The sequence below is a fragment of the Acartia tonsa genome, chromosome 5 (assembly GCF_053477335.1).
Source record: "Acartia tonsa isolate MP-2025a chromosome 5, ASM5347733v1, whole genome shotgun sequence".
Taxonomy (NCBI): domain Eukaryota; kingdom Metazoa; phylum Arthropoda; class Copepoda; order Calanoida; family Acartiidae; genus Acartia; species Acartia tonsa.
Window position 1 is genome coordinate 49313598 of NC_137264.1, and position 27392 is coordinate 49340989.

General features: G+C 31.9%; 2 protein-coding genes across 2 annotated transcripts; one reads left to right on the top strand and one right to left on the bottom strand.

Annotated features, from left to right (window-relative positions):
* The first annotated feature begins 9426 nt into the window (after window positions 1-9426).
* On the top strand, window positions 9427-15241 carry LOC145320373 (uncharacterized). The gene is made up of 7 exons (XM_080162786.1): window positions 9427-9504; window positions 9885-9957; window positions 11166-11211; window positions 11392-11446; window positions 13887-13997; window positions 14407-14450; window positions 14775-15241. The coding sequence occupies exons 1-7, from the start codon at window positions 9442-9444 to the stop codon at window positions 14833-14835; spliced, it is 453 nt and encodes a 150-aa protein (XP_080018912.1). The 5' UTR covers window positions 9427-9441; the 3' UTR covers window positions 14836-15241.
* Window positions 15242-15611: 370 nt separating this feature from the next.
* LOC145319725 (uncharacterized) lies at window positions 15612-26659 on the bottom strand. The gene is made up of 9 exons (XM_080162035.1): window positions 26547-26659; window positions 25937-26035; window positions 23679-23777; window positions 23049-23147; window positions 19480-19578; window positions 17182-17280; window positions 16387-16485; window positions 16058-16156; window positions 15612-15795 (listed from the first exon to the last, which is right to left on the bottom strand). Exons 3-9 carry the CDS (start codon window positions 23761-23763, stop codon window positions 15713-15715), a joined length of 663 nt encoding a protein of 220 aa, XP_080018161.1. The 5' UTR covers window positions 23764-23777; window positions 25937-26035; window positions 26547-26659; the 3' UTR covers window positions 15612-15712.
* Between the last annotated feature and the right edge of the window lie 733 nt (window positions 26660-27392).

Consider the following 27392-nt stretch of genomic DNA (forward strand, 5'->3'; position numbering starts at 1 on the left):
ATGTAACAATGGATTTATTATTACTTGGATCGAACACCAGATTTTCATGTTATATGATAAAGCGAACTCTGCAGCGGGCTAAAATAACAATCTTCCCCACCCTCTTCCTGTGCCCTATCCCCTCCCCTCCTACTGGATAAACGCCCTGACCAATAAATTCGAGGGGATATTGCAACTTAAATTTACGACAATTATTCTCCTGTCATAATATCCAAGTATATTCTACTTCCATTTATGTAACTCTCATTTTCTTTGAAATGTATCTTTTGGGATGCTGTGAGTATTGGTGCAAAAAATATGACGTAACAAAAAAAATTAGCCAATGAGAGGCCGTTATTGACCAATGGTAAAATTTATAGTGGTTTCTCATTGGCTAATTTTTTTTGTTACGTCATATTTTTTGCATGAATACTCACAGCATCATCTTTTGGTCAACTTATCAACAAAAATAATGTAAACGATGACGTTAGAGGTTCAAAACCTAGCAAATATTGTTTTTTTTTTTAACAAAGAATTAGATAAAAATCACAGAAAGTATTCAAATCATTTTTAGGTCTGTACTATCTGATATCTATGTATTTTTTTCTCCAACAATATAACAAGCGTCTACAATTATAAGAACCTCATATATTCAACTAGTTATAGCAAGGATCTTAGATTAGATAATGGACGATAAATTTATGTACACCCCCAATTATCATTGGTGGAGCATATTGAACACTACTAGTTATTATCAACCATCAAGATTTTAAGTCCTCATAGTTTTTAGAATGTTTTTTAAACTTTGGGTACCAGTATAATTTACATTCCAACGACCCTAAGCTGTATGTATAATCAGTGTACAAAATACTGTTTAGCACAATGCCACCTAAAAGCATATCCCATATTACATATAATTTGATTGTGAAACTAAATTTCCTTCAAACATATATTAAAGTGTTGTTTCAAAAAAGCTAAATAATTTTGGGATCAGTAATATTTGACATAAAATCACTTCACATAAATTCATTTCACATAAAACATTTGACATAAAGTATCATTTCACATAAACTCCTTTGACATAAAGGTACATTTGACATAAAAACGTTTCACATAAACTCATTTGACATAAAGGTACATTTGGCATAAAGGTATACTTGACATAAAGGTACATTTCACATAAAGGTACATTTGACATAAAGGTACGTTTGACATAAAGGTACATTTGACATAAAGGTACATTTGACATAAAGGTACATTGCATGGCAACCGGTGAACAGAATCTCAGTTCTGTACCACAAGCCTCGCACGACTGAAGTCCTCATGTCTATACAGTCATATTTATATGAAAATATTTTTAGAACATTTTAGATTTTTTTTTGAAGATTTTCAAATTTTTTTGGAAGATTTTAGAAACTTTTATTTAATATTAAAAGAAACCAAAATTACCTCGGGGAAAATCTTCAAAAAAAAATTCAAAAATCTTCTAAAAATATTTTCATATAAATATGACTGTATAGACATGGGAACTTCAGTCGTGCGAGGCTTGTGGTGCAGAACTGAGATTCTGTTCACCAGTTGCCATGCTCGGGGAAAAAAATGACAACCTCAGGTACACTTTAAAATGTATCTTTATGTGAAACGTTTTATGCCAAGTGTACCTTTATGTCAAATGTACCTTTATGTCAAGTGTACCTTTATGTCAAACGTACCTTTATGTCAAATGTACCTTTATGTCAAATGTACCTTTATATCATATGTACCTTTATGTGAATTGTTTTTATGTGAAGTGTACCTTTATGGCAAATGTTTTTATGTCAAATGTACCTTTATGTGAAGTGATTTTATGTCAAATGTTTTATGTGAAATGAATTTATGTCAAATGATATTATGTCAAATATTACTGATCCATAATTTTGATGTTTTAAGAAATAATGATACTTTATAAATCACGTTTTCTCTCCTTAAAACTATTTTGGAAAATGATTATCTCAGCTGCTATATAAGATATTGAATACTGCTAACTTCTTGGATGAGGATACTCCATATTGTTATATTGGTTGTATTGAATAAGCATATATTGAACAGAAAACTTAAATTATGTGTCACAATTTTTCTTCAGAAAAAAAGTAATCTACAAAACTTTCTCCCCCCCCCCCCACTCAACAATATACCTGGTATGGTATCTTTATATAACAGGGGATCTGTATATCTGTGTGTACTGAATGATCTCGCTAACCACTGAACCGTTACGGTTTTCCTGTACAGTGCAGCTTATCATAGGTGCCGGGAAGGATTATAACTATTTGGGGGAGAGTTACACGAACCTCCCGGGAGAAATCGCCCCTAGAAATACCCCTCTTAGTTTTTGTACGTTTAAAAAAAATAATTTAAAGTGGAGGGGGAGACGAGGTCGACTGCCCCCTCCCCCCTCAAGTGCCTCTAGAGGCATCTACATAAATACAGGATTTGGGAATTGATAATTTTTGCCCATTGTCCTATCCATCTCTCCCTGACTCTTCTTGCATCAAGATTTCTTTGAGGTTATTAACTTTTGAAGTTTTAAGGTTATATGAGAATCTACTCAATGATTTTAGTTTGTTTGTTTGTCGCTTAGTAATCAAAGTTATAAAAACAACCCATTCGCTACTGCCAATATAATTAATGTTCAATCATTAGAATTTTTAAAATTTATTACTGAGTGTAAGCCCAAATTGTGTGAAAATTGTGTCAAAAATGATCCATGTGACGTCATAAAAATGAGGGAGATGAGAGGAGAAGTTGGAAAGAAAACCCCTAAAAAAGAGATGGATGATCCTTCATTTTTATGACGTCACATGGATGATTTTTGACACATTTTTTACACAATTTGGGATTTGTCTAAATTTACTGTTCTTTGTTCATGTAATTAGATAATTCTTGTTGCTGCGCTTCTTATGTTCATTGTAGTTCATGTTTTTCATTACACCTATAAAAATTTATCAATCAAATTATTTTTCTCAATACCAATTTGTAAAAGCTTAGCCTCTCTCACTTTGTAACTATGTACCTATGCATTAAGCACGAAAATAGGCATAGCAGCCCTCCCCTTATGTATTTTCCAAAAGTGCCCCCTCTTTTGTAATTTGCTTATTCTTGTTGCTGCGCTTGTTATGGTCATTGAAGTTCTTGTTTTTTATTACATTGTGATTGGTATAGGTTAAATTGATACCAAATTTCGTAATAAGTAATATCTAGATATCTATAATATATATAAAAATTTATCAATCAAATTATTTTTCTCAAACTCAATTTGTATGTTCTTTAAAGCTTAGCCTCTCTCACTCTGTAACAATGTACCCGTAAGCTTAGAGATAGCCTCCATGATATATTTGGAGATATCCTCACTTGTTAACTTGGAGATTTGCAAAACGGTTTTTGTCTGACATTTTTTAATAGTTATTTCTCGCATCGTATTATAAACGGCTTTCCGCGGATATAGAATGTACAATTATAAGATTAAAACTAGTTTTTTGAGCCCCGAGGTGCCAAAGGCACCGGCTAAAAAAACTGGTTTTAATCTTATGATTGTACATTTTTATATTCGTAGAAAGCTTGATATAATACGATGCTAGACATAGTTTTTTCGTATGGATGAGAACCGGTTCCTATCCACCAGATTCGAATGAATACGAGAAAACAAATTCTGTACTTCAAAACTTGAACTCTGTGTCAGTGTGTATTGAACATGTGAGGCACGTCTGCACAGTTCAAGTATTTTTAAGATTTTGCAAAAGTGCCCCCTCCTTTGTAATTTGCTTATTCTTGTTGCTGCGCTTCCTATGGTCATTGAAGTTCTTGTTTTTCATTACATTGTGATTGGTATATGTTAAATCGATACCAAATTTCGTAATAAGTAATATCTAGATATCTATAATATCTATAAAAATTTATTAATCAAATTATTTTTCTCAAACCTAATTTGTATGTTCATTAAAGCTTATCCTCTCTCACTCTGTAACTATGTACCTATGCATTAAGCACGGAAATAGGCATAGCCCTCCTCCCCCCTCCTAATGTATTTTCCAAAAGTGCCCCCTTCTTTGTAATTTGCTTATTCTTGTTGCTGCGCTTCTTATGGTTATTGAAGTTCTTGTTTTTCATAGGCATAGGTTAAATTGGTACTCAATGTCGTAATAAGTAATATCTAGATATCTATAATATATATAAAAATTTATCAATCAAATTATTTTTCTCAAACCCAATTTGTATGTTCTTTAAAGCTTATCCTCTCTCACTCTGTAACTTGTACCTATGCATTAAGCACGAAAATAGGCATAGCAGCCCCCCCCCCCTTATGTATTTTCCAAAAGTACCCCCTTCTTTTGCTTATTCTTGTTGCTGCGCTTCTTATGGTCATTGAAGTTCTTGTTTTTCATTACATTGTGATTGGTACAGGTTAAATTGGTACTGAATTTCGTAATAAGTAATATCTAGATATCTATAATATATATAAAAATTTATCAATCAAATTATTTTTCTCAAACCTAATTTGTATGTTCATTAAAGCTTAGCCTCTCTCACTCCGTAATTATACAAATATGTAATAATTATTGAGGCATGACCGTTGTATGTTCATTAAAGCTTAGCCTCTCTTACTCTGTAACTATTTACTTATGCATTAAGCACTGAAATAGGCATAGCTAGCTCCCCCCCCTCATGCATTTTCCAAAAGTGCCCTTTTCCTTTTCCTTTGTAATTTGCTCATTCTTGTTGCTGCGCATCTTATGGTTATTAAAGTTATTGTTTTTCATTACATTGTGATTGGCATAGGTTAAATTGGTACCAAATTTCGTAATAAGTATTATTTATAAAAAAAATTATTAATACTATTTTTTCACAAACCTTATTGAGGATGCTGTGAGTAATGGTGCAAAAAATATGACGTAACAAAAAAAAATTAGCCAATGAGAGTCCACTATAAATTTTACCATTGGTCAATAACGGCCTCTCATTGGCTAATTTTTTTTGTTACGTCATATTTTTTGCACCAATACTCACAGCATCCTTATTGAGTCTTTTGTATGTCTTTTCTCACTCCGTAACTTTGTATTAAGTACCGTAATATAACCCCCCCCCCTCCATGCACCCAAATGTATTTTCCAAAAGTGCCCCCTCCTACTTTAATACCCCAAATCCGACAGATAACTAACTATTGGATAGCACGATTTTTGTCTGAAAGTCCTAACTATGCATTGTAATGAATTGTGCCTGTTTGCGGGCTAAGACACTCCCATATTCATACTATCATACTAAGTATCAAGCGCCAGACATAACAGCAGCAGGTACCTTTTTTTATATGACACGTTGGTAACCAGGCTCAAACTTGACACCTTCCTGACAGCAAGCAGCTATACCATCATTTGTTGGAGCACTAATGACTACGAAAAGTATGTTTAAACATAAAAATATACTCTGCTGAAAAAATAAACTAGGGCAACGATGTTAAAAAAAATATATTGAAAACAAATGCATTTTAGGAAGGATAATTCTAGCACAGCTACTCTAGAGTTAATGTCTGTAACAAAAATTATAATTATTTAACACCTATGAAAAAATTTTGTATGCTTCTTTTATCGTGGAAACTTTTTAATTATGTGGAATGTTTTAGATTTCTAACATTTGTGGTCAGATCAATCCATCATGGACGTATAAGCTTTTTTATATTTTGTAGTGGGGTTAGGGGTTTGTTAAGTATGAAAATTTAATTGCTTTTTTTTGCTATTTAAGGCAAATAGTGCGAAATTTAGGTGAAAATTTTAAATGATTAGGGGTTTGGGTGACAATACCAACCCAATTTTTGAGAATTCTTACTAGGACGTCAATTTGTTAGTAGAGGGAGGAGGTATCTGAAACATTTGCTTCTTCTGTTTCTATCTATTTTATTCTGCTAATGGAGATATTTGTCCTTGTTAAAATGTATTTGAGTTGAAAGGACGTAAAGGCCTATCTTTCATCCGGAGCAAAAACAAAGTAGGAGCCTGTCCTTCCGTCCAATACGAGCTCGTTTACGAGTAGGTTTTGAATTTCAGGTATTATACCTTCTGTAATATGTAGCCATAACAACAAAAAAAAATTGTATAAAAACAAGGATGACAACATCCATTAAAGCGAAGCTCTAAAACGGTAGGACAAACGGACATTAATTCTTGTAGAGTGTCAGAACTGAATATACAAAATATGAATTGACAAAATTATTCGTAAATTTGTTGCAAAACTTCTTAAATACAGAATTCTGTTTAAGGACATACTGACATTTTTAAGCCTTGATTTTAGAGATGCTTCGCTCAAAATATTGTAACTTATTGTAATAGGAATCAGCAATCCAAAAATTAGATCAATCGGATGATTTTTCACATAAAAAATTGTTGTTAAGAAGTAAAAAAATGTTTAAAATGAACGTACGGACATTCTGATAACGTTTATAGAGTTGCTACACTTTCTAAATCGTACCCAACTACTTCAAGAATCATCATGGAAAGTTTGAAATCGATAGGACAATTCTAACATGCCTTTATTAACAAAAAAGCTTTCCGTCACGGATGGACGGACGGACGGACTGACCTACCCTAATTATAGAAAAGCTTCGCTTCTAAAAATGGCAAGAGGGTACGCTTATATCTTTAAAAAATTTATCATTAAAATTGTCAAGGTTTAGTGATTTTATATTTTAATTCTTTTATAGAAGTAAATGTATTATGTCTGTGTGTTTGTACCTGAAGATCTCGCTAACCCCTTAACATATTATGCTTCTCTTTTTAGTGAAACAGGTTCCAGAAATTTTTAAAATCTATCTTAGAAGAGGTGTATCCATTTTGCCAAGTTAAATCACCCATTCAACCCCCCTTCCCAACCTATTTTTAAAAGTTGTCCCCTTAGTCTAGGGGCTTGGTCATTAGTTTGAATTTAAGGTCATTTTTTACTGTTTTTCTTTGGACCATAACTTTGCTTGTTTAAGTTAAAAGGAAAGTAGTTTTAATCATATCTGTAAACATAACTATTGGATACACGTGGAGAGATAGGACAACGGCGTTTAAATTAATCTACAAACCTTTCTTCCCACTAAATATTACCACTATCAAAGTATTTGCAAATAGAAATTGTGGTAAGAATAAGGCCTCGTCTAATCTCCTATCCCTATACCTGTATCCCTGAGGCTAGAAAAAAATAATAGACATCTTTTCATAGTTTAGACATTACGAGTGGGTATTGATACAATAGAAGGAATAAAAAAATAATCAAACAAACTATTATTAACAATTAAAGAGTGTCATAGCTTTTGATATTAAGAAGAATAAAACAAAATTTATTCTCGCTAAAAATTGACAAAATGCAAAGCGATGATATGTAATATTGTGCCTTATTGTCCTTGTTATGTCCTTTTCAATAATGTATATTTATAACAAGATCTTCCTTCTTTCATCGCTAAAATAATCTTATAGCAATGTTTTGAGAAGATTTGACATCCTTGATTTGACATTAGAAATGTTCGGAAGATCGGCCTTAAATGTAGAAAAGCTTCGCCATTTGAAACATCAAAGATATTTAAATAAACATTTTGTCAATTGAACGTTTGTATGTACGCCTTTCTAAATCTTTATATAAGGCCAAGGAGAACATAAACTAACATAAAAATGTTAACCTCCATTTCCATAGCGAAGCTTTTCTATACGTTAGGCATGTCCGTCAATCCGTCGGGAAGCACACACACACACACACACACATACACACACACACAAACACAGACACACACACAAGTATTCTTATTCTTATTTAAGTCGACCCATTTTCGAGTTGTTGTTTTTTTTTTGGGGGGGGGGGGGGCGGGGGAGTGGATGAAATAAGTTTTCTTGTGACTATTTCTGTTCGGAGGGTGGTTGTACCTTCCCCCAAAAATAGTTAAAAAAAACATTCCAGGAGAACTATATCGGTTCAGCGGTTAGCGAGATCCTTCGGTGCAGACAGACTTTCTGTTGGTTTATATCAGGATTATTTTGTTGTTTCTGACCTGCACATGAATCTAATTGTTCTTGTTAGTCCTTTCAGTCAACTATGCGTCCCTTTCTCCGTCTGTTTGAAAGTCTGTCTATCAGTCAGTATGTTTTTCTGTCTGTCTGTCTGTCTGTCTGTTAAGTCCCTTAAAGTCCCTTCAGTTATATCTTTCTCGTGGCCTCTGTGTTTACGTCATTCTTTGAAGTTCATGTGCTGTTTTAAAATAATTTATATTTTGATAAGGAAGGAAAAAACTAAAGATAATAAAAAGAAATATTTTTTTTGAAGTCTTCGAACATCTCACTCTTCAATTATGATTCTTAAAAAAACGTTTCTAAATTTTGGATCATAGATTTTGATATTTTGTACTTATCTGATTATTTCTGCATTATAATAGTGATTTTAGGTAAGATTAGTAACAATATTCTAATAACTACTTCTGTATAACAAAGTCTCATTTTACAGCAGTGAATGCTCTCTGAATGGCATCAATCTTTTTTAGTAGCGAAGCTACTTTATAATTTGAAATGTCCGTCTGTATATATGTATGTCTGAAATGTTTTGAGGGAAACGTGATTTACACAGCTACTATTCAAGATAGACAGCTGAAATTTTTAGTAAATATTCTCATGAAATATGCCCATCTAATCTATACATTGTTTTGTCCATCTGTCTGTTATTTGGGGTGATAGATCGATTCCTAGATTTCAAGTTTTCGTGATTTTCTCAATTCCTTTTCAAGATACAGGGCTTAAATTTTCAAGGAATGATTAATTTTATATTTTACATATTTTCCCCAAGTTTTATTAAGATTTTTCTATTTATTGGGGTACTAGATCGATTCATAGATTTTTAGGTTTTCATGTTTTTCTCGGTTCTTATTCAGGATTGACGGCTGAAATTATCAGGGATTAAATATGCTCATGTTCTACGTATTTCCATTAAGTTTCATTAAGATTTGTCTCTTAATTGCGATGCTAAATCAATTCCTAGATTTTCAAGTTTTCATGATTATAAGGTTGCGTGTTTTTAAAGGTTTGATGATTTCCCTATTTTACCAAGATTAATGTTTATTGTTTTGTATGACATTGCTTTATAGTAATTTTTTCATGATATTCATTCATAATTTTTGAGCTTCGCTACTTATGGATGTTGTCATCCTTGTTTTTTTTAAAATGAAAGTAACAGCGTCTGTATGTACCGAAGGATATCGTTTACCAATGAATTGATACGTTTCTCCTTTACAATATAATTTCTCATAAATCCTAGAAACTTTTTTAAGGGAGGCTACAGCAAACCCTCCAAAGAGAAATATCCTTTAGAAAAAATTACCCCGCGCAGCCGCTTGGGCTAATTAAATATTTATCTGTTTTTTTGTGGTTCACTTTCTATGGATGTTGTCATTCTACTTTATTCTATAGAATATATAATATGAGTGGTCCGACATGGGCCAGAATGACCCCAGAACCTGCAGCACGTGATCCAAGAAACGGCCAGGAACTGATTCTTAATGTTTTATTGTTATTTTTAAGCAAACATTTTTGGCGGGAAAGGCTAAAGGTGCTAATAATGTAATATGGGAACAACCTTGATTTTAAAGGAAGCAATGTGAAGCTTACTAGAAAAGTAGAAACAAATGGGTACAGTGCAGTGGTTTGAACTATGTGACAGACTCAAAGTAACAAAGATGTACACCATACATTTATCAATTTATTCTAGTTTTTTATTTTACTTAGCAAAAATTATTAAGAGAAGCTAAAAAATCTCGAAAATCTGATAGGGGAGAATGGCCTGTAAAAGTAACTTAATTCCGTACTTTTAACATATTTATTATGGAAAAGATTATTTTCTCGTTTATCATAAGAATCCTGGGTCAGGTATATTCTGGTTCCTGCAGGTTTCCAATTCATAGACTGGAAAACAGTCCCACAATAGCTGCTAAAACAGGTTCGGTAATAGATAGATAGATATATCATAATTGGGAATGTCCAACAATAGTAGCTAAAACAGGTTCTGTAATATGTAGATAGATATATATTTATTAGACTGGAAAACAATCCCACAATAGCTGCTAAAACAGGTTCTGTAATATGTTGTAAATAAATATTCAAATTCATTGATTGGAAAATAGTTAAAAATAGCTACTATGACAGGTTCGTATATATTTATTAGACTGGAAAACAGTCCCACTATAGTTGCTAAAACAGGCTCTGTAATATGTAGATAGATAGATATCCATAGGCTGGAAAAAAAGTCCAGCAATATAAAATAGCTACTATGACAGGTTCGTATATATTTATTAGACTGGAAAACAGTCCCACAAAAGCTGCTAAAACAGGTTCTGTAATATGTAGATAAATATTCAAATTCATTGATTTGGAAATAGTCAAACATAGCTACTATGACAGGTTCGTATATATTTATTAGACTGGAAAACAGTCCCACTATAGTTGCTAAAACAGGCTCTGTAATATGTAGATAGATAGATATTCATAGGCTGGAAAAAAGTCCAGCAATAGCTGCTAAAACAGGTTCTGTAATAGATAGATAGATATTCCATAAGCTGGAAAATAGTCCCACTATAGCTGCTAAAACAGGTTCTGTAATATGTAGGTAGATAGATATTAATAGACTGGAAAATAGTCTCACAAAGCTGCTAAAACAGGTTCTGTAATGGATAGAAAGATACTTCATAGACTGAAAAATAGTCCCACAATAGCTGCTAAAACAGATTCTGTAATGGATAGATATATATTTATTAGACTGGAAAACAATCCCACAATAGCTGCTAAAACAGGTTCTGTAATTGATAGATAGATATTTTATAGACTCGAAAATAGTCCAACATAGCTGCTTAAACAGGTTCTGTAATGGATAGATATTTAATAGGCTGCAAAACAGTCCTACAATAACTGTTAAAAGCAAAACTTTTCTACATTTAAGGCAAGTCCATCCACATGTCCGTCTACCTAGTTAATTTAGGCATGTTAGAAATTTCCTGTCAATTTTAAACTTTGCATGATAATTCCTGTAAATATTAGATGCAAGTAAAAAGCGCAGAAATTCATCAGAATAATCATCACAAGAAAGTTTTTTATTTGATTAAAGTTACTACTTATTTTTTGTTGTTATATATTTCATATCTTTATACCTAGGTCAAAAGCTGATACCAAAAGAAATAAATTACAAAACTCAATACAGGTAAAAAATTTTACTTTTCTTGGGTTTCCAAATCGAAATACAAATTAATTTTTCACTTAGCTTGGCGCAATATGAATCCACTTTAGATGCATCTCAAAATTTGAGTATACACACAGATTGCCAGAAAATTCTTCAAAATTTATTTTTAGGAATATAAATAGTTTAATTCGTATTATTTAGAAATGGTGCCACACCTGCAAATACACCTGAAGACACCGTAGATTTTGTTCCACTGGTAATTTATTTAAAATACTGTCTGTCTGTCTGACTTTTCGTCCATCTGTCTTTCTGGCTATTAGCACAGTCCACCCGTCTCGCAGCAGCCAGAGATCTATATCTTGTCTTTCTGCGGTAGAAATTTTCCCTTGAAGAACACACAATTGGGTTTTGAGATATTTAGCTAAAACAAAAAACTTTTTTTTATATCTTTGTATCATGTTTCTATTAAGATCTTAAGTTTCACTTAAAAAGATACCTGTGGCTTCGCTGAAAAGCATAATATATCTGTTTAGCAGTTAAAGAAATTTCCGACAGACAGACAGAGAGACATCGTACTATTATAGATGATAGGATGATAGCTTATGTTTGAAAAAAATGATTGTGTTATTCGTGTAAGCTGTATTGACTGAAAACATAGAATTGCTTTGCTGCTAAAATTTGTATCAGAATTGAACTTATAAATAGATAAAAAAAAAGCTTAATTTAAATCTAAATATGCCAGTCAATGAGCTGAGAGGTAAATATAAACAAACTATATTTTTAACTAACTTTCTATAAATCATTTTCTTTCTCATTGGCAAGCTTCTTTATAATACGGGAATGTCCGGCTGACCAACAGTCATACAATTTTAATTATAATTAATTCTCAAACATAAATTGTATGAAATTCAGTTTAACAATGTTATAGAATTTTGATTGTATAATAATAGTTTGTTACGACGTAAAACCTATTCACTCCTTCTAGCATGCCAAGAGTTTTATTTTTCAAGACTTCAATAATTCAAAGTTATATTTTTTTCCTCTACTAATTTCCTTTTTAAAACCTATCTTCTCCTTCTTGCAAGAGTTTTTTTTTCAAAGCTTTAATAATTGAAAGTTTATCATTTTCCTCTACAAATTTGGTTTGCATAAATGCCATAAAAACGATCTACTAATGATTTCCAGAATTTTTTTTTCATGATGTTAGCAAAGCAGTTAATGGAAATGCACAGAATGAAAGTATCAGTTTTAATTTTTTTTGACTAAATTCTCTCGAAGAATTGTCGTGAACTGAACCTCCCCACGCTTTGTATTTTTGAAAGAAATTGTAGTTTTTTTCCTTTTAGATCAGGTTAGGTTTGGTTATAGTGAGTACTTGATATCCCCTCAGGCTTAGGGCAGGAATAGTCCACGCGGGGATTTGGCATCTAGACGAAAAAAATAGATTTACAAGGAATAAGTGGGTTGAGGGAGTTTAGTGATTGATAGGTATTTTGAGGTAAAGCATCGCTCATACTTAAAAAAGCAAATTTATTAAAACTGATATAAAGGATGAGGAAAACTAAGTTTTTAGAATACTCTTAACATTTTAAAATTAGTTGAAAAATGACTCAACAATGCAAGGAAAAATATTAAGTCAATATTATGAGTAAGATTCCTTACTTATGAGAAAGTCTGGCTATTTTCATACATGTCTATTTTCCGCTTTAACAAGATTATTTATGTCCATTAATAGCGAAGGAATATTAATATAGAACTACAATAAATACATACAAATAGATTATCTTTACTGCAAGGTATATACTATCTGTTTGTGATTGTATGTGACTGATAATACTAATTATCCTAATTTTTATTATCCTAAATATAGAGTAGCTGCGCTGCTGACAAAGATTACTTTACATGTTAATGTACACAAAAAAAACTAGGCTTTCATATATTCCAATTAGCCGCCACTCCTTAGAAGCCTCTTGAGGGAAGGGTTTAACGGTGAAGTCTACAATTCGCTATAAATTTTTGTTTAAAAGGAAAAGAAAACTTTTTTTTGGTTGGTTATTTTTTTGAAGGGAAGATTTAACTATTGGTACCTTCCCCAAAATTATTTAAACCCTTTCGATGGAACTTTACGTAGACAGACATCATGTTACTTTTATATAAAGAGAGATTGGTAACATACACATTATACCTTTATCTAAATCATCCTTATACTAAAGTAACAGGATGTTTGTCTGTGTGTCTGTACAGAAGGATCTCGCTAACCGCTAAACCGATCGGGTTCTCCTTAACAGGGTAGCTTCTCATATGTCCCGGGAAGGTTTATAACTATTTTGGGGGAGGGTACCACCACCCTCCCAAGAGAAATCACAATAAAATCGAAAAAATTGAAATATTTCCGCCGCATAGTGTCGCTAGCGTAGTCTCGCAGCGTAGAGATATAAATTTAACAGCTGATAACATAGACAAATTATTTCTCAAATTAGATATATTTAAAATAAAAAATAAAAAATTTAAATGCTACTAGAGGCCTCTACAGGCGTAGCTGCTAGTATTATATAAAGTAGAAATAGTTTTTGTCTAAAGCTTAAGATATCTATAACTAATGAACCAATTAGGTTCTTTATTTCAGGTAAGCTTCACATAGGTCCTATATAGTTACTATATGAATCTACCAACTATATATTTATATCTAATTGTAGACAACATCCAAGAAATTGGTAAATATGGATGTAGAGCCCCCATTGGACTTGAGTCCCGCCCCTCCCATGATCGAAGCTCCGGGACTTCATAACTTCCCAAGCAGTACTAAGGTACGTTTGAATCCAATTGGTCCGTTGGTTGTCAAAAGAGGTTGACTGCGTCATGATTGAAGATGTTAAAATGGGTAAGTAGCGGGTTTCGTCGTATTTTCATCTGTACCTTTCATCAATATCCTTACCCTGTAAGGCAATCATTAACATTTACCTAACCTAACCTAATTCAAAAGCTACAGTGAATATACGACGAAACCCGCTACTTCTTTTTCTTAATTAAAAGTAATAATAAAAAGTATAGGGAATACCTTGTTCCATTAGCTGGTGCAACCTTTTTACCAGGCACAGTTTCAGGGCAGGGCTTTTAAGAACGCAGCTTACACAATAAAGGTTTTAGCCTATATGTTAAAAAAACTTGTATCTGAGGTTTCGTGATGTTAATTTAAAAAATATTTGTATTCTTTAGATTAAAGCAGAAAATCAAACAAATTGGTACAGACAGTTTGCTAGGTATGCATTTCTAGAATTTTAGTTAGTATAAGTAAATCTTATGTTGTTACATTTAATGCCTATAATTCGTTCTTTAATTATAATTTAACTTTCTTTTATAAATTTGAACTTGATGTCTTTTAAATAAAAATTTAAATCAGCTAAAGAGAGGTTATGGGAATGGGGTCAATCTTGGTCTATGTACTAATGTAGTTATTACTGCGGCTATGTCAGGTGCGTGATACTAATTATATATTTAAAGGAAGAAAATGCACAGTTATAATTTTAAAATTAAATGATTACTTTCTCTTTTTTTTATAATTATTTATAAATTTATTTATCTAGAAATATGGGAGGAACAATGTCAGACAAGCCATACAAGAATATTCAGTGGCCCCCACAGTAAATAACACTGAAAAAAACAAGGATGACAACATCCATAAGTAGTGAAGTACAAAAAATAATAACTGGGTTAACAGACAATCTAAGTTATAGGGCACATTTTTAGGGATATCAGCAGTCTATCTCAAATAGCAGCCTGAGAAAATCCAATTTCTTCTATATTGTGGACTTTTGGACAGACATACAAATTGATTTATAGAGAAACTTCATTATTTAAAAGAGTAGCAGCCTCTAAATTATTGTCTAGCTACTTAATTGATTTTATTCAATTCTTGTATTGAGTAAGACTATTAGTAAATAATTATCATATTTTAACTATTTATGAAATTATGATCATGATTTAAATTAAACTAATGTTGTTTAAATATGCTTTGATATAAAATGTAATATTTAATAAAAGTTTCAATTATATTGAGTTTTTTTAATAAGCACTAAGTAACTTTCCTTTAAGTACAGCCAGGGGCGTCCGAGCTTTTTTATTTGACGGGGGGGGGGGGGGCCCGGGGGGGGGGTAAAATTTTGAAAATAAAAATTTTAGGGGTGCCCAAGCTCATTTTGGGGGAAGGGGGTAATCTTTATTTTATAGAGGCATTTTTTTTATTTGGGGGGGGGGTAAAAATTGAAAACCCATTTTTTTTTTGGGGGGGGGGGGTAATCACCCCTTTACCCCTCCCCCCCCCTTGGAGTCTATGAGTACAGTTAATTAGAACTGATAGTAATAGCTGTCTTTTTGATTTCAAATCAAGCAGAATGATTTCTGTGGTCTAATAACAGAAAATATTGATTCTTAAACCATTAATAAATATCTTTATTTCCTTGGATTCTTATATTTTCAACAACAAATTAATATAAAATAATTATTATCACTTGCATTCTTTTCCTCAGTTTGTTTCTTGGTTGGCTCTTAGGAGGTCAGCAACTTCTGTTTGACCTTCAGATTCTGCTATACATAAAGCTGTTTTACCTAAGCATTAAATAATTAAAAATTAATAATAGAAAGAAATATTTAAAATCATTACCTCACATTACAGAGTAACAAAATATTTTGGGGACTGTCTAAGAAGTAAAGATGATTCATTTAAAAAGATGAAAGTAAGGAGGCTTCCCGTGCCTAACTGTAAAAAGTGAAATCACCAATATGATTATGTAGCCTTTAACTGACCCTCCTTCTTCTGCATAATCAAATAAGACATTATAAATTATTTTTTTTAAATAAATAAACTTACCCGCAACATTCTGGAAATTCAAATCAGCTTCATGATCTATAAGAAGCTTAATAACCTCTGTAAATCCATTTCGAGCAGCATAAAACAATGGAGTCTCTCCTATGTATAATTACAATGTAAATTTTGGCATATTGCAGGATATTTGTCTAGGGGTTAATAGTTTTAAAAATAATTTCTTGGTGTCATCCTTTTACTCCCTGAGAAAAAACAGAGCCATATTGGTCTAGCACTTTAAAGATCCTAGGTTTCAGATGGACTATACATTATTTATCAATGATTTGTTATGAATTAATAAAGGAAAAGTCAACTCTTCAGAATGAAAAACTTACCTTCTTCATCCTTATTATTCACATTTGCTCCCTGAGCAATTAGGTATTCAACAATATCAGCATGACCATTGGAAGCAGCAAACATAATTGCAGTTTTTCCTATTTATACATTTAATATTTTAATATAATATTGCAAAATTTGATTTGGTGTCCAAAGTAACTTTGTAGATACAAATGTACAGATCCACAAAGATATTCAATATTTTATTTATCTATAATACAAAGTAGAATGATGTCTCTCTGTCTGTCTATCCGTCTGTCCCTTAAGATCTCGGTAACCACTGAACCAATCGGATTCTACTCTTCAGGGTGTATACCTATTGGTCCTGTGGTGGTTTTAAGCTATTTTCTTGGGGGGTGGGACACCCCGTCCCCCAACCCCCGAAAAAATGAAAATTTCCCCCACAAAAAAAAAAAAAAATCTGTGGAGACTATTGTGCGCAGCACTAGATTTTTTTTTAAATTAAAAAACCTCAATTAGATGCTAGGGGCGAAGCAGCTAGTGGTTGATATATTAAAAACACTGTGTACAATGATAAACGTGACTTGTCCTTCAGGACCCAGTAGTTCTTTTGAGCTATAAGGTAACAAACTTAACCTATTCAAACAGACTTAACTAATATTATGATTACTTTTATATTGACAGAAACCCATAATCTTTATTCCATCAAAAGTTGAACGTTTGAGCTTATTGCCAGTAGTGTTCTATTTAATTTAAGTTTGTGTATAAGCCACAGTCTGTTTAGTTATTATGAATTGAAATTATGCAAAATAGACTACCAAAATAAAACCTACCATAATTAGCCTCTTCATTTACGTTGGATCCATTTTCTACAAGGTATGTAACAACATCTTCATTTCCATAGTGAGCAGCTTCCATCAATGGAGAAATTCCTATATACAATATAATAAAACTAGCGGCTTCGCCCCTTGCCTCTAGGGGCTTTGCCCCAAGAGGTTTGATTAACCTAATTTTTCGTATTTTAAGTTTTTTTTTTTTTAGGGGGGGGGGAGTCGATCCCCTTTTCAAATTTTTGTTTAAAAGGATTTTTTTTTTTGGGGGGGGGGGCTCGGCTCCTCCCCTCCCCCTTAAAACCATCACAGGACCAGCAGGTAAATTCCCTAGAGTAAAGCCCAATAGGTTCAGTGGTTATTGAGATCTTAAGCTTCAAACAGACAATCAGACAGATGGACAGACAGACAGACATTGTACTGCTTTGTATTATAGATAATAATTAGAAATTATTATGCACTTTGGAAAAGAAAGTAAAGGCACATATTGTATAATTTTTTTTTTTTTGCATGTATTATGTAATGTTCTAAAAGTTATACATACAAAATTCGCGAGTCGGCTCCTATTTTTTTCTGGCTCCCAATATCGAATCTCATATGTATTACTAGTGAAACGGTGGTGCAGGCACCACCTAAAAAATTATATTCTACGTTATCTCACTTCTGAATATTAACCCTATTCTTCCATTGACCTATCCCCGACTATTAACCTTTTTTCTTCCATTGACCTATACCCGACTATTAACCTTTTTTTCTTCCTTTGAGCTGACCCCGACTATTAACCTTTTTTTCTATTGAGCTATCCCTGAATATTAACCTTTTTTTCTTCCAATGACCTATCCCCAACTATTAACCTTTTTTTCTTCCATTGACCTATCCCCAACTATTAAACTTTTTTCTTCCATTGGCCTATCCCCGACTATTAATTTTCTTTTCTTCCATTGAACTATCCCCGACTATTAATCTTATTTCTTCCATTGACATATCCCCGACTATTTACTCTTTTTCTTCCATTGACCTATCCCCGACTATTAATCTTTCTTCTTCCATTGACCTATCCCCGACTATTAATCTTATTTCTTCCATTGACCTATCCCCGACTATTAATCTTATTTCTTCCATTGACCTATCCCTGAATATTAACTTTTTTCTTCCATTAACCTATCCCCGACTATTAATCTTATTTCTTCCATTGACCTATCCCTGAATATTAACTTTTTTTCTTCCATTGAGCTATCCCCAACACTATTAATCTTATTTCTTCTATTGACCTATCCCCGACTATAAATCTTATTTCTTCCATTGACCTATCCCCGACTATTAATCTTTTTTCTTCCATTGACCTATCCCCGACTATTAATCTTATTTCTTCCATTGACCTATCTCCGACTATTAATCTTATTTCTTCCATTGACCTATCCCCGACTATTAACTTTTTTTCTTCCATTGAGCTATCCCCGACTATTATTCTTATTTCTTCCATTGACCTATCCCTCAATCTCTCTCTCTCCGAACCGTACTACAAATCAAGTTACTCAAGATTACTACGACTTTTATAGTTTCGTTTATTCATCATTTTTTAAAGATTTAATTTCCCTCTCTCTCACTTCCCTTTTCTTCCGTCTTTATTTTAATTTCATTATTTTTATTTAAAACCGTATTTATAATTTTGTCTCTCTTTCTTTAAAATATTTTAGGACCCTAATGTTTTTTGTTTAAAATTATCGTCCTGAAAGGGTTAAACTATTTAGCTAAATGTTAAATTTTAGTTTAATATCTGAACACATTCGGGCGCGTCGCTAGTATCATATTACATTAAAACTTAGTTTTCCTTGATTTACTACATTATAAACTTAAATTTTCTATTTTATGAATAGAAATTTAATACTTCAATATAATTTGAATAGCAACATGAAATAAAAAATTTAATTTATTCTTCAAAGAGTAAAATAATGGGTCTTATCATTCTGGTCATTGAGAGTTTATTATTGATTATTGAACCAGTAGGAGTTTTTAACATTTGACCTTTGGAAAACTTGAGCTCGTTTTTAGACATTTATTTCCTATATAGATCTGTCATGGATCTTGATGCAATACGGCAGGCCGTTTTGTAAATGTTAAAAATTGGAAGATTTCATTAAATAAAAGTAATCGCAAATATAAGTATTAAATAGTAAAGATTATAAGCAAATTTACATACAAAAATTTCAAGAGTTGAATAAGTCATATAAATATCACCTAAATTATCCTTTAATTTTGTCAAAGTTAAAAACATATATCTCCACAACATAATTAACTTACCCCAGTGTTGCTTTTTATTTACATTAGCTCCATGTGCAATTAGATTCTTGACAATCTCAACATTTCCATTCCAAGCTGCCTTGATCAATGCAGTGTAACCTTTGCATAAAGACATACTTGTTAAATTACAAAGCAATAATGAATGGTTTAAATTTTTTAATTGTTAATGCTCGCTCATACCAAAGGTGAAGCAACTATTGTTAGGAAATTTTTAAAACACTTTTGATCAGTTTTGTGTTTCAACAAATTAAGAAAACATAGCTCACAATTAAATTATGACCCTCCTTATAGTAATTAATCAAAAAAGCTCTTCAAGGAAATCTTAACCTAATTTTTCATACAATTGAGTTTTGTTAATTCTATGTAGTGTAGACCTCTTGGAAAAATGTTTTGTTTATCTATTTGGCCTATTTCCTTTAATTGAATATAGTTTTCATTATAAAAAACATTTAAGTTTTTTTCATGAAATTCTTTAATTCTTTTTATCACATTTAATGTAAGAATGTTGCTATTATCATATTCAAAATAAATGCTGTAATAAGCTTTAAATTATTTAAACACTAGTCTCTCATTGGACACAAAATGACGTCCAATAAGAAAAAGGAATAAAAATATTGGAAAGAAAATTATTTTATTTCAAAATTAATTCTTGGCATTTTGGAATTAAAAATATAGGGGAAAGAAAATTATTTATTTCAAATTTATTTCTGGTCTTGAAATAATATTCATTATTTTATTTTAATTAGAGTGTCAACCAATAAGAAATAGGCATGCTGTTTTAAAAGTTTGGAATAAAAATTATTATTTTTTGTCAGTTCCCTTTTTCAGAGTATAAAATGAGAATAAATTTTCCAACATCATTATTGATTTCTAATTTAACATTTCATACAGTGGGTAATATTTATTTCAACATTTTTTGTCATTCAAAATCAAGTGTCGCAAAAATAATAATATTTAACATAAAAAAGAAATTTTTAAAATAATTTTGTTTTCTTTATTTGTTGAAGATTTAAGCCCAAGCTTTTTCTGAGGGGGGAGACCCCCCTCAACCCCCCCTCTCCTGAGGGGGGAAACCCCCCTCGACCCCCCCTGACGCTCTCTTCTTTAAAACTTTCATTATTTCTGTAATTTATTCTAACTATCTTATAAATTTCAAAACATGAGATAAAAAGGAAATAATTTGCTGTACATTATTAAAAAATTTAAAAATTGTAAAAAAAATTCCAACATGATTTTTAATTTTAAATACAAGAATATTTTTTCCTATATGATATGTTAAATTTAAATACAGGAATAATTTTGTACTGTGGAATTGAAGAAATAAATGCTGTACATTAGAGTGGCTTGATTTTCAATGATTTTCTAATTCTAAATGTGCTACATACACTTTCTGTCTGAACATCATATAAGAGACCAAAAAATGAAAAGAAAATATTTTGGATAATGGGGAGGCTCGCTGATGCATGTAAACTTTTAGAAAGACACTTGTGGGGAGAATTTTTTTTTTTTTTTTTTGGGGGGGGGGGCAATTATTTTTCTTTCAAAGTATAGCTTTATGCACCTTCCCAATTTTGTCTTGAAGAGTAGAATAAGAATAAAAAATCTGTTTTTAAAACTATTGATCCTAGCAAGAAAAATCCATAAATAAATTTAAAAACCAAGAGATTTTACATTTAATTTAAGATTTTTCATGCTTGGATGAATATTTTTTAAAACCAATTTGATATTCTTATATTATTCAACAAGACAAATTCAAAAAGATGCATAAAGCAATACTTTGAAAGAAAAAAAGTTGCACCTCCAGAATAAACTTCTAAAATTTTTAATGCATGGAAACACCTTCCCCCCATTTCCCCTCAAGGACAAAATCAATTTTTTATATTTAGGTTTCTTATATGACGTTTAAACTGTAGATGTTGATTACAAATTCAATGTCCAAAATTGATCCACTCTAAAACGGCCTGCTTAATTGCTTCAAGATCCATGTCAGATCTATATAGGAAATAAATGTCTATAAACGAGCTCAAGTTTTCCAAGGAATATATGATTAAAACTCATAGTGCTCCATTAATCCATAATAAACTCTCATTGCCCAGAACGATAAGACCCATTATTTTACTTTATTAAAAATAAATTCATTTTTTTCATTTCATGTTGCTATTTACCTTATATTGATGTATTTAATTTCTAATCATAAAAAAGAAAATTTAAATTTATAATATGATGAATTTAAGAAAACTATGTTTTAAAAGAATTCGATTGTGGCGACATTTTGTGTGTTCAAATATTAAACTAAAATTGTAATCATCATCATTAACCCTTTGGTGATGGTAATGTAAAGAAAAAAATATAATTTAAAAAAATCTTTTAAAAATCATTTAAATTATTAAATATTTACTTTCTTTTAGTTAGTAATGCCGGGTGAGGAAAATAGATTTATTGAGAAATAGATATGCATATAGAAAACTAGCCAATAGGGAGATAATTATATCGAGCCAACTCTAGTAATTTAATATTTGATGTGGGTATAAACATTAGACATAGATGGTCAATCTGACCCCATTTTTTTCTTAAAAAGAAACCTTTGTTCACTTTTTGTTGTATATGAAATACAGCCCTATAGGCAACATTATTTGCAACTAAATTTTGCAATGATATAATTTTTAGAAAAATAACTTTATTATAAGAAATTAAATTATTTATAACTAACTTATTATATGTTGTGTCATACGCTTCACATTATATGATGGAAGAAATATTTTCTTCAAATATTTCACCCAAGGAAAGCTTTAACCTAAGATATTCAACAATTTATAGCCGATACATAATGTAAACAAAATTCCCTTGTGCTGTCTCTAGGTTATCTCTATTGTATAAATGAACGTACAAAAGAGGAGGAGAGAGAGAAGGAAATAGACAGAAAAGTGAGGGAGGGGGGAGGGGGAAGAAATATAGAGAAAAATAGACAGAGATATTGATGAACTGAATTTAGTTTCCGAAAGTGTGCGTAGCTTCCGCGTCCTATCTCAATATTTGCTACTAGCTAAAAAAGCTTCAAACTTAAAAAAAAATCAAAATTTGAAAAATTAAAATTTTTGAATGTATAATGTATAAATCGTTATTACATTAAATTGCTTTTCCATTTGACCGGAGTCGCTGAAAATAGGGTCTGCAATAATTGGGTTATCTGCTGTACACTTTAGGAAACTAGGGCTCGAATAGGAAATTTATTTCAGCTAATCGAGATATTTATTGTTCACCCTTAGATGATGTAAATTTTTTGATAGACTTTTTTGAATTTAAGAAAAAGATAGAGAATGAGACAAAAACAAGTATCATATTTTATCAATATTGCTTATACAAGAAAGGTCATTCAAAATTATTTCACCAATATTAAGGTCAAGTGACAAAAATTTAAATTTCCACCTACTTCGCCCCCAGAGGGGGCAATAGTAGAAGGAAAATTCAAATTTTGATCACATGACCAAAATTGTTAAAATAATTTTAATATCCTTTCTAGCATTCACAATATTACGAAAATATGATAAATAACTATTATTAGTACTTACCATATATATTCTCGTCATTTACATTTGCTCCGTGGTTAATCAGATACTTTACAATCTCTTCATAGCCAGACCAAGAAGCAAGAATCAGTGGGGAATAATCTGTAAATATAGAAATATCTTTGTATAGGCTTTAAAGTTCTTATTATACCTTTAGATTGTCGGGCAGAACAGATCTATATTATTATAGATGTAAATACAGAAAACTACCTCCCTCCCCTTTCCAATGGCCTTTTTTGTCTGCTAGCAAATTGTTTACAGCTACTTGGTTGTGTACATATTCACGACACCATTGATTGATTTTCATTGAGAGTCGGCCCAAGGTAATTGGGATGGGGAGGCATTTATTTAACCCTCTACCTCTCTAGTGTTTTACTCTAATATCAGGCAATGCAGAGAAGTCAGGAAAATAGCTTAAAACCTCCAAAGATATTTATAGAAATTAACTGCTCAAGTACATCAAATATGGCAGAGCAATTTTAAAAATCTTTAGCTTTATATTTAAATGCCTTGTTAGTATTAAAAAATGCCTTAGAAAATAAAACACGCAGTTAAATTTAGAACTTATATATTTTGAATCATTAACATGCAAGTCTTACCCTCCTCCACCCTTCTTTTGAATACATACCGTACCTTCATTATTCTTGTCATTCACATTGGCTTTATATTTTACCAGGGTTTTTACAATGTTAGTATGGCCACCATCAGCAGCTCGCATCAGTGGACTCCATCCTTGACATGAAAAAAATAAGAAATACATAAAGAACGTGTCCTAACTGTCTAACTGGAGATCGTCACAAATGGGTTTTAAAAAATCACAAAAGTTAGGACACGTTCTTTTCAATAAAGCCGTAAAAACCTTCCCTAAAAATCATAATTGCTGAAAACCTTTAAAATCATTTGGCTGCTACTCAATTCTTCTTTGCATCTGTGTCTGAAGTTGCAGTGCCTGTAATGTAGGCAGCTGAGAATTAGGGTAGCTAACGGCTGCAGCTGAATAAGGCTTTGTGTGGCCAAGAAAAGTGAGGATTCGGGCGGCTTAGAGGTGGCTGAAAAAGCCGCTGCTTAAATAATCCATAATACTAAGTAGCTTGATGTCTGTCCGTCCGTCCCTTAAGATTACAGTAATCACTGAACCGATCGGATTCAACTCTTCAGGGAATATATCTACTGGTCCAGTGGTTGTTTTAGGCTATTTTCTTAGGGGGTGAGACAACCCTTAACCCCCCCCCCCAATTTTTTAAAACTAATTTTTTACTTATTTTGCGAATTCGCTTTTTTTGTGAATTTGTGATGTAATTATACCTCTTGGGGCAAAGCCCCTATAGGCAAGGAGCGAAGCTGCTAGTTTAATATAAAGCAAAAAGGTAAGGGGTTAAGAGATATTTCTCACATCCTTCAAAAAAGTATAAAATTTATATTTATGAACTTAGGATAACCTGTATCCAATTTAACCTAATCTACTCTAAATAGATACAAATGATTGAGAATTTAAATTATGGCAATCTATAAGATATCCAATGTAAAAATTTACCAGATTCATCTTTAGCATTAAATTGGTTTAAGACTAAATTGTGAGAACCTAGTAAACGTGTCTGACTCTGATTATGACGTAAAAAAAATCATCCAATGAGAGGCCAGTATACAATGTAATTGAACAATGTTAAAATTCATAGTGGCCTCTCATTGGTTAATTTTTTTTAACGTCATAATCTGAGTCAGCAACTATTACTTGGTTCAAATTGTGAATGTATTAGTAATAATACATTGTACTAGCGGCTACGCCCCTGGAGGCCTATAGGGACACGTAAAATTGTTTCTTTTCAATCTATTTTAAAATCAGCTATTTACCAAAAATATTTTTTTTCGCCGCTATATGGTGTTAGTTATGGTTTTAGCTAATTGCAAAAATGACCGCAGAGCGGCGTTTTTTTATTTGTTTTTATTTTTATCAATTTCTCTGGGGACGATGATGGTACCCTCCCCTAAAATAGTTCCCCAAACCTTCCCAATGAAACGATCCTGTTAAGGAGAACCCGATCCGTTCAGCGGTTAGCGAGATACTTTGGTACAAATCCTGTTACTTTATTATAAGGATGTTATATTGCTTAGTAAGTACTGGTAACACAATCATCAGTTTATTTTAGGAGAAGGCTAATATAATAGGAATTTATCAAAAGTAATTTGAAAAGTCGGACAAATATGATGATAGACAAATACCAAAACTTGTGTTCGTATGTATATCTATAATACAATGTAGAATGATGTCTGTCCGTCCCTCCGTCCCTTTAGATCTTGGTAACCACTGAACCGATTGGATTCTACTCTTCAGCAAATATACCTAATGGTCCAGTGGTGGTTATTGTATATTTTCTTGGGGGATGGGACACCCCCCAACACCCCCCAAAAACATAAAATCTCCATTAATTTTAAAAAAATATTTTAAAAGTAGTGGTTGCATCTCCAATTTTTTAAAATTACCTATTGGAGCAAAGCCTCTAGAGGATAGAGGTGAAGCCGCTGGTCCTGATATAAAGTAACAGGATCTGTAAGTGTGGGTCTGTACTGAAGGATATAGCAAACCGAGGAACCGATATGGTTCTCCTTTAAAATGTAGCTTCTTATAGGTCCTGAGAAGATATATAGCTTTTTGGGGGAGATATTGCACCTAGAAAAAATTACCCCCTCCCCACAAAAATGATATTTTTTATAAAAACTAAAATTCCACTAAAAAGTACCTTCTAAAATTGGGGTAGCGAATTCAACTCTCCCACTCCTCAAGAGCCCCTAAAGGCCTCAAGGGGGGGGGGGGGGGCGTAGCCGCTAGTATATGCTATAACGACATTTTTATTTTATTTACATCTTTATAAATAAATAAAAACTTTTACAACCAAATTTATCTGTAGCATTTATATCTGAACCATGATCTATTAGCAGCTCAACTATTTCAGTTCTCCCCTCCAATACTGCATGTATAAGACTGGTCTGACCTACATATTCATATTAATATTTCTTTACTATATAACTTACTAGCGGCTTCGCTAATCACCAAGAGGTGATAAAATTTTTTTTTGGCGAAATACGGAAAAGGACCAATTAAGGAAATCTTCTACAAAAAAAAAATGGTTTTTGTTTTTTTTGTTTTTTGGGGGGTTGGGGGTGTCCCACCCCCCCAAAAAATAGCCTAAAACCACCACAGGACCAGTAGGTATATTCCCTGAAGAGTAGAATCCGATCGGTTCAGTGGGTATCGAGATCTTAATGGACGGACGGACGGACGGACGGACAGACAGACAGACAGACAGACGGACGGACAGACAGATAGACAGACAGACATCGTTCTACTTTGTATTATAGATATCAAAGTAATATTTATCTGTCTGTCTGAAAATCTCGCTAATCTTTGACCCTTCTGGGCTAACCAAACTGGAATTAAAGTTATTATTTTTAATTTACGTTCCGCGGAAACCTGTCTATAAAATGATGATAAATAATCATCACCTTTTTTATCAGTTCCTTCAATGTTGACTCCATGGGCTAATAATTGTTCAACTAATCCAGTGTAACCGAGCTTGGAAGCATCAATCAAATCTTTTAGAAAAACATTTAATTTCAATTTTATTTTATCATTTTATTACAAAAAAAATTCAAAATTATAGCTAGTTATATATTTTTTCTAAATCATTGTTTTGGGTTGTAAAAAACTTTTAAATGATTAAAATAAATGAAATTATTGAAAGTGTAAGGTTTTAAAAATTTAAATTAAATATAAATAATACCTTGTGATTGGGGATTTTTTAAGCAAGCAATGTCGCCTTAACATGAAATAATTTAGATTTTATAAATAAGCTTACTTTTTTTTTATCAAAAGCTTGTTCTATAAAACTTAGGACACCTCTGTAATGCGTTACACATAGAACACTATCATTAACCATTATAGGTCGGGTGAGGGGGGTTCTGGTAGGGTTATCCAGGTGCAAATATATTTTTTTGTTCGACTTAAACAAATCAATTTATATTACCAAAATGCTAAAATATCCTTTAGTAGTGTACAATAATATGAAATATGATTTCAAACGGTAAAATAAACGGACAAGAACACTTGTAGTCGTAGAGTGTTAACAATAAGAATATTAATTTAAAAGTATAAAAGTATGTTCATTCACCTGTTGCAAAATTGCATAATACAGGATTATGTTTAATGAAATACTAACATTTTTAGAACTTGATTTTAGAAATGCTTCGCTTAAAATATTGCACATTGTTGTCAATGTTTTAAAAATCATATGAATAGGCTAATCAATTATAATCATACAAAAAAATGTTGTCAAAAAGTTGAAAAACAGC

Excerpts from the sequence above, each read along its gene's own strand:
- LOC145319725 (XM_080162035.1), bottom strand. The coding sequence starts at position 23,763 with ATGCGAGCTGCTGATGGTGGCCATACTAACATTGTAAAAACCCTGGTA. Across the intron at positions 16,486-17,181 it reads AAATGAAGAGGCTAATTATG|GAAAAACTGCAATTATGTTT; the intron begins GTAGGTTTTATT and ends ATGTATAAATAG. Across the intron at positions 15,796-16,057 it reads GAATTTCCAGAATGTTGCGG|GTAAAACAGCTTTATGTATA; the intron begins GTAAGTTTATTT and ends TTTAATGCTTAG.
- LOC145320373 (XM_080162786.1), top strand. The coding sequence starts at position 9,442 with ATGAGTGGTCCGACATGGGCCAGAATGACCCCAGAACCTGCAGCACGT. Across the intron at positions 11,212-11,391 it reads AATTACAAAACTCAATACAG|AAATGGTGCCACACCTGCAA; the intron begins GTAAAAAATTTT and ends CGTATTATTTAG. Across the intron at positions 11,447-13,886 it reads CCGTAGATTTTGTTCCACTG|ACAACATCCAAGAAATTGGT; the intron begins GTAATTTATTTA and ends ATCTAATTGTAG.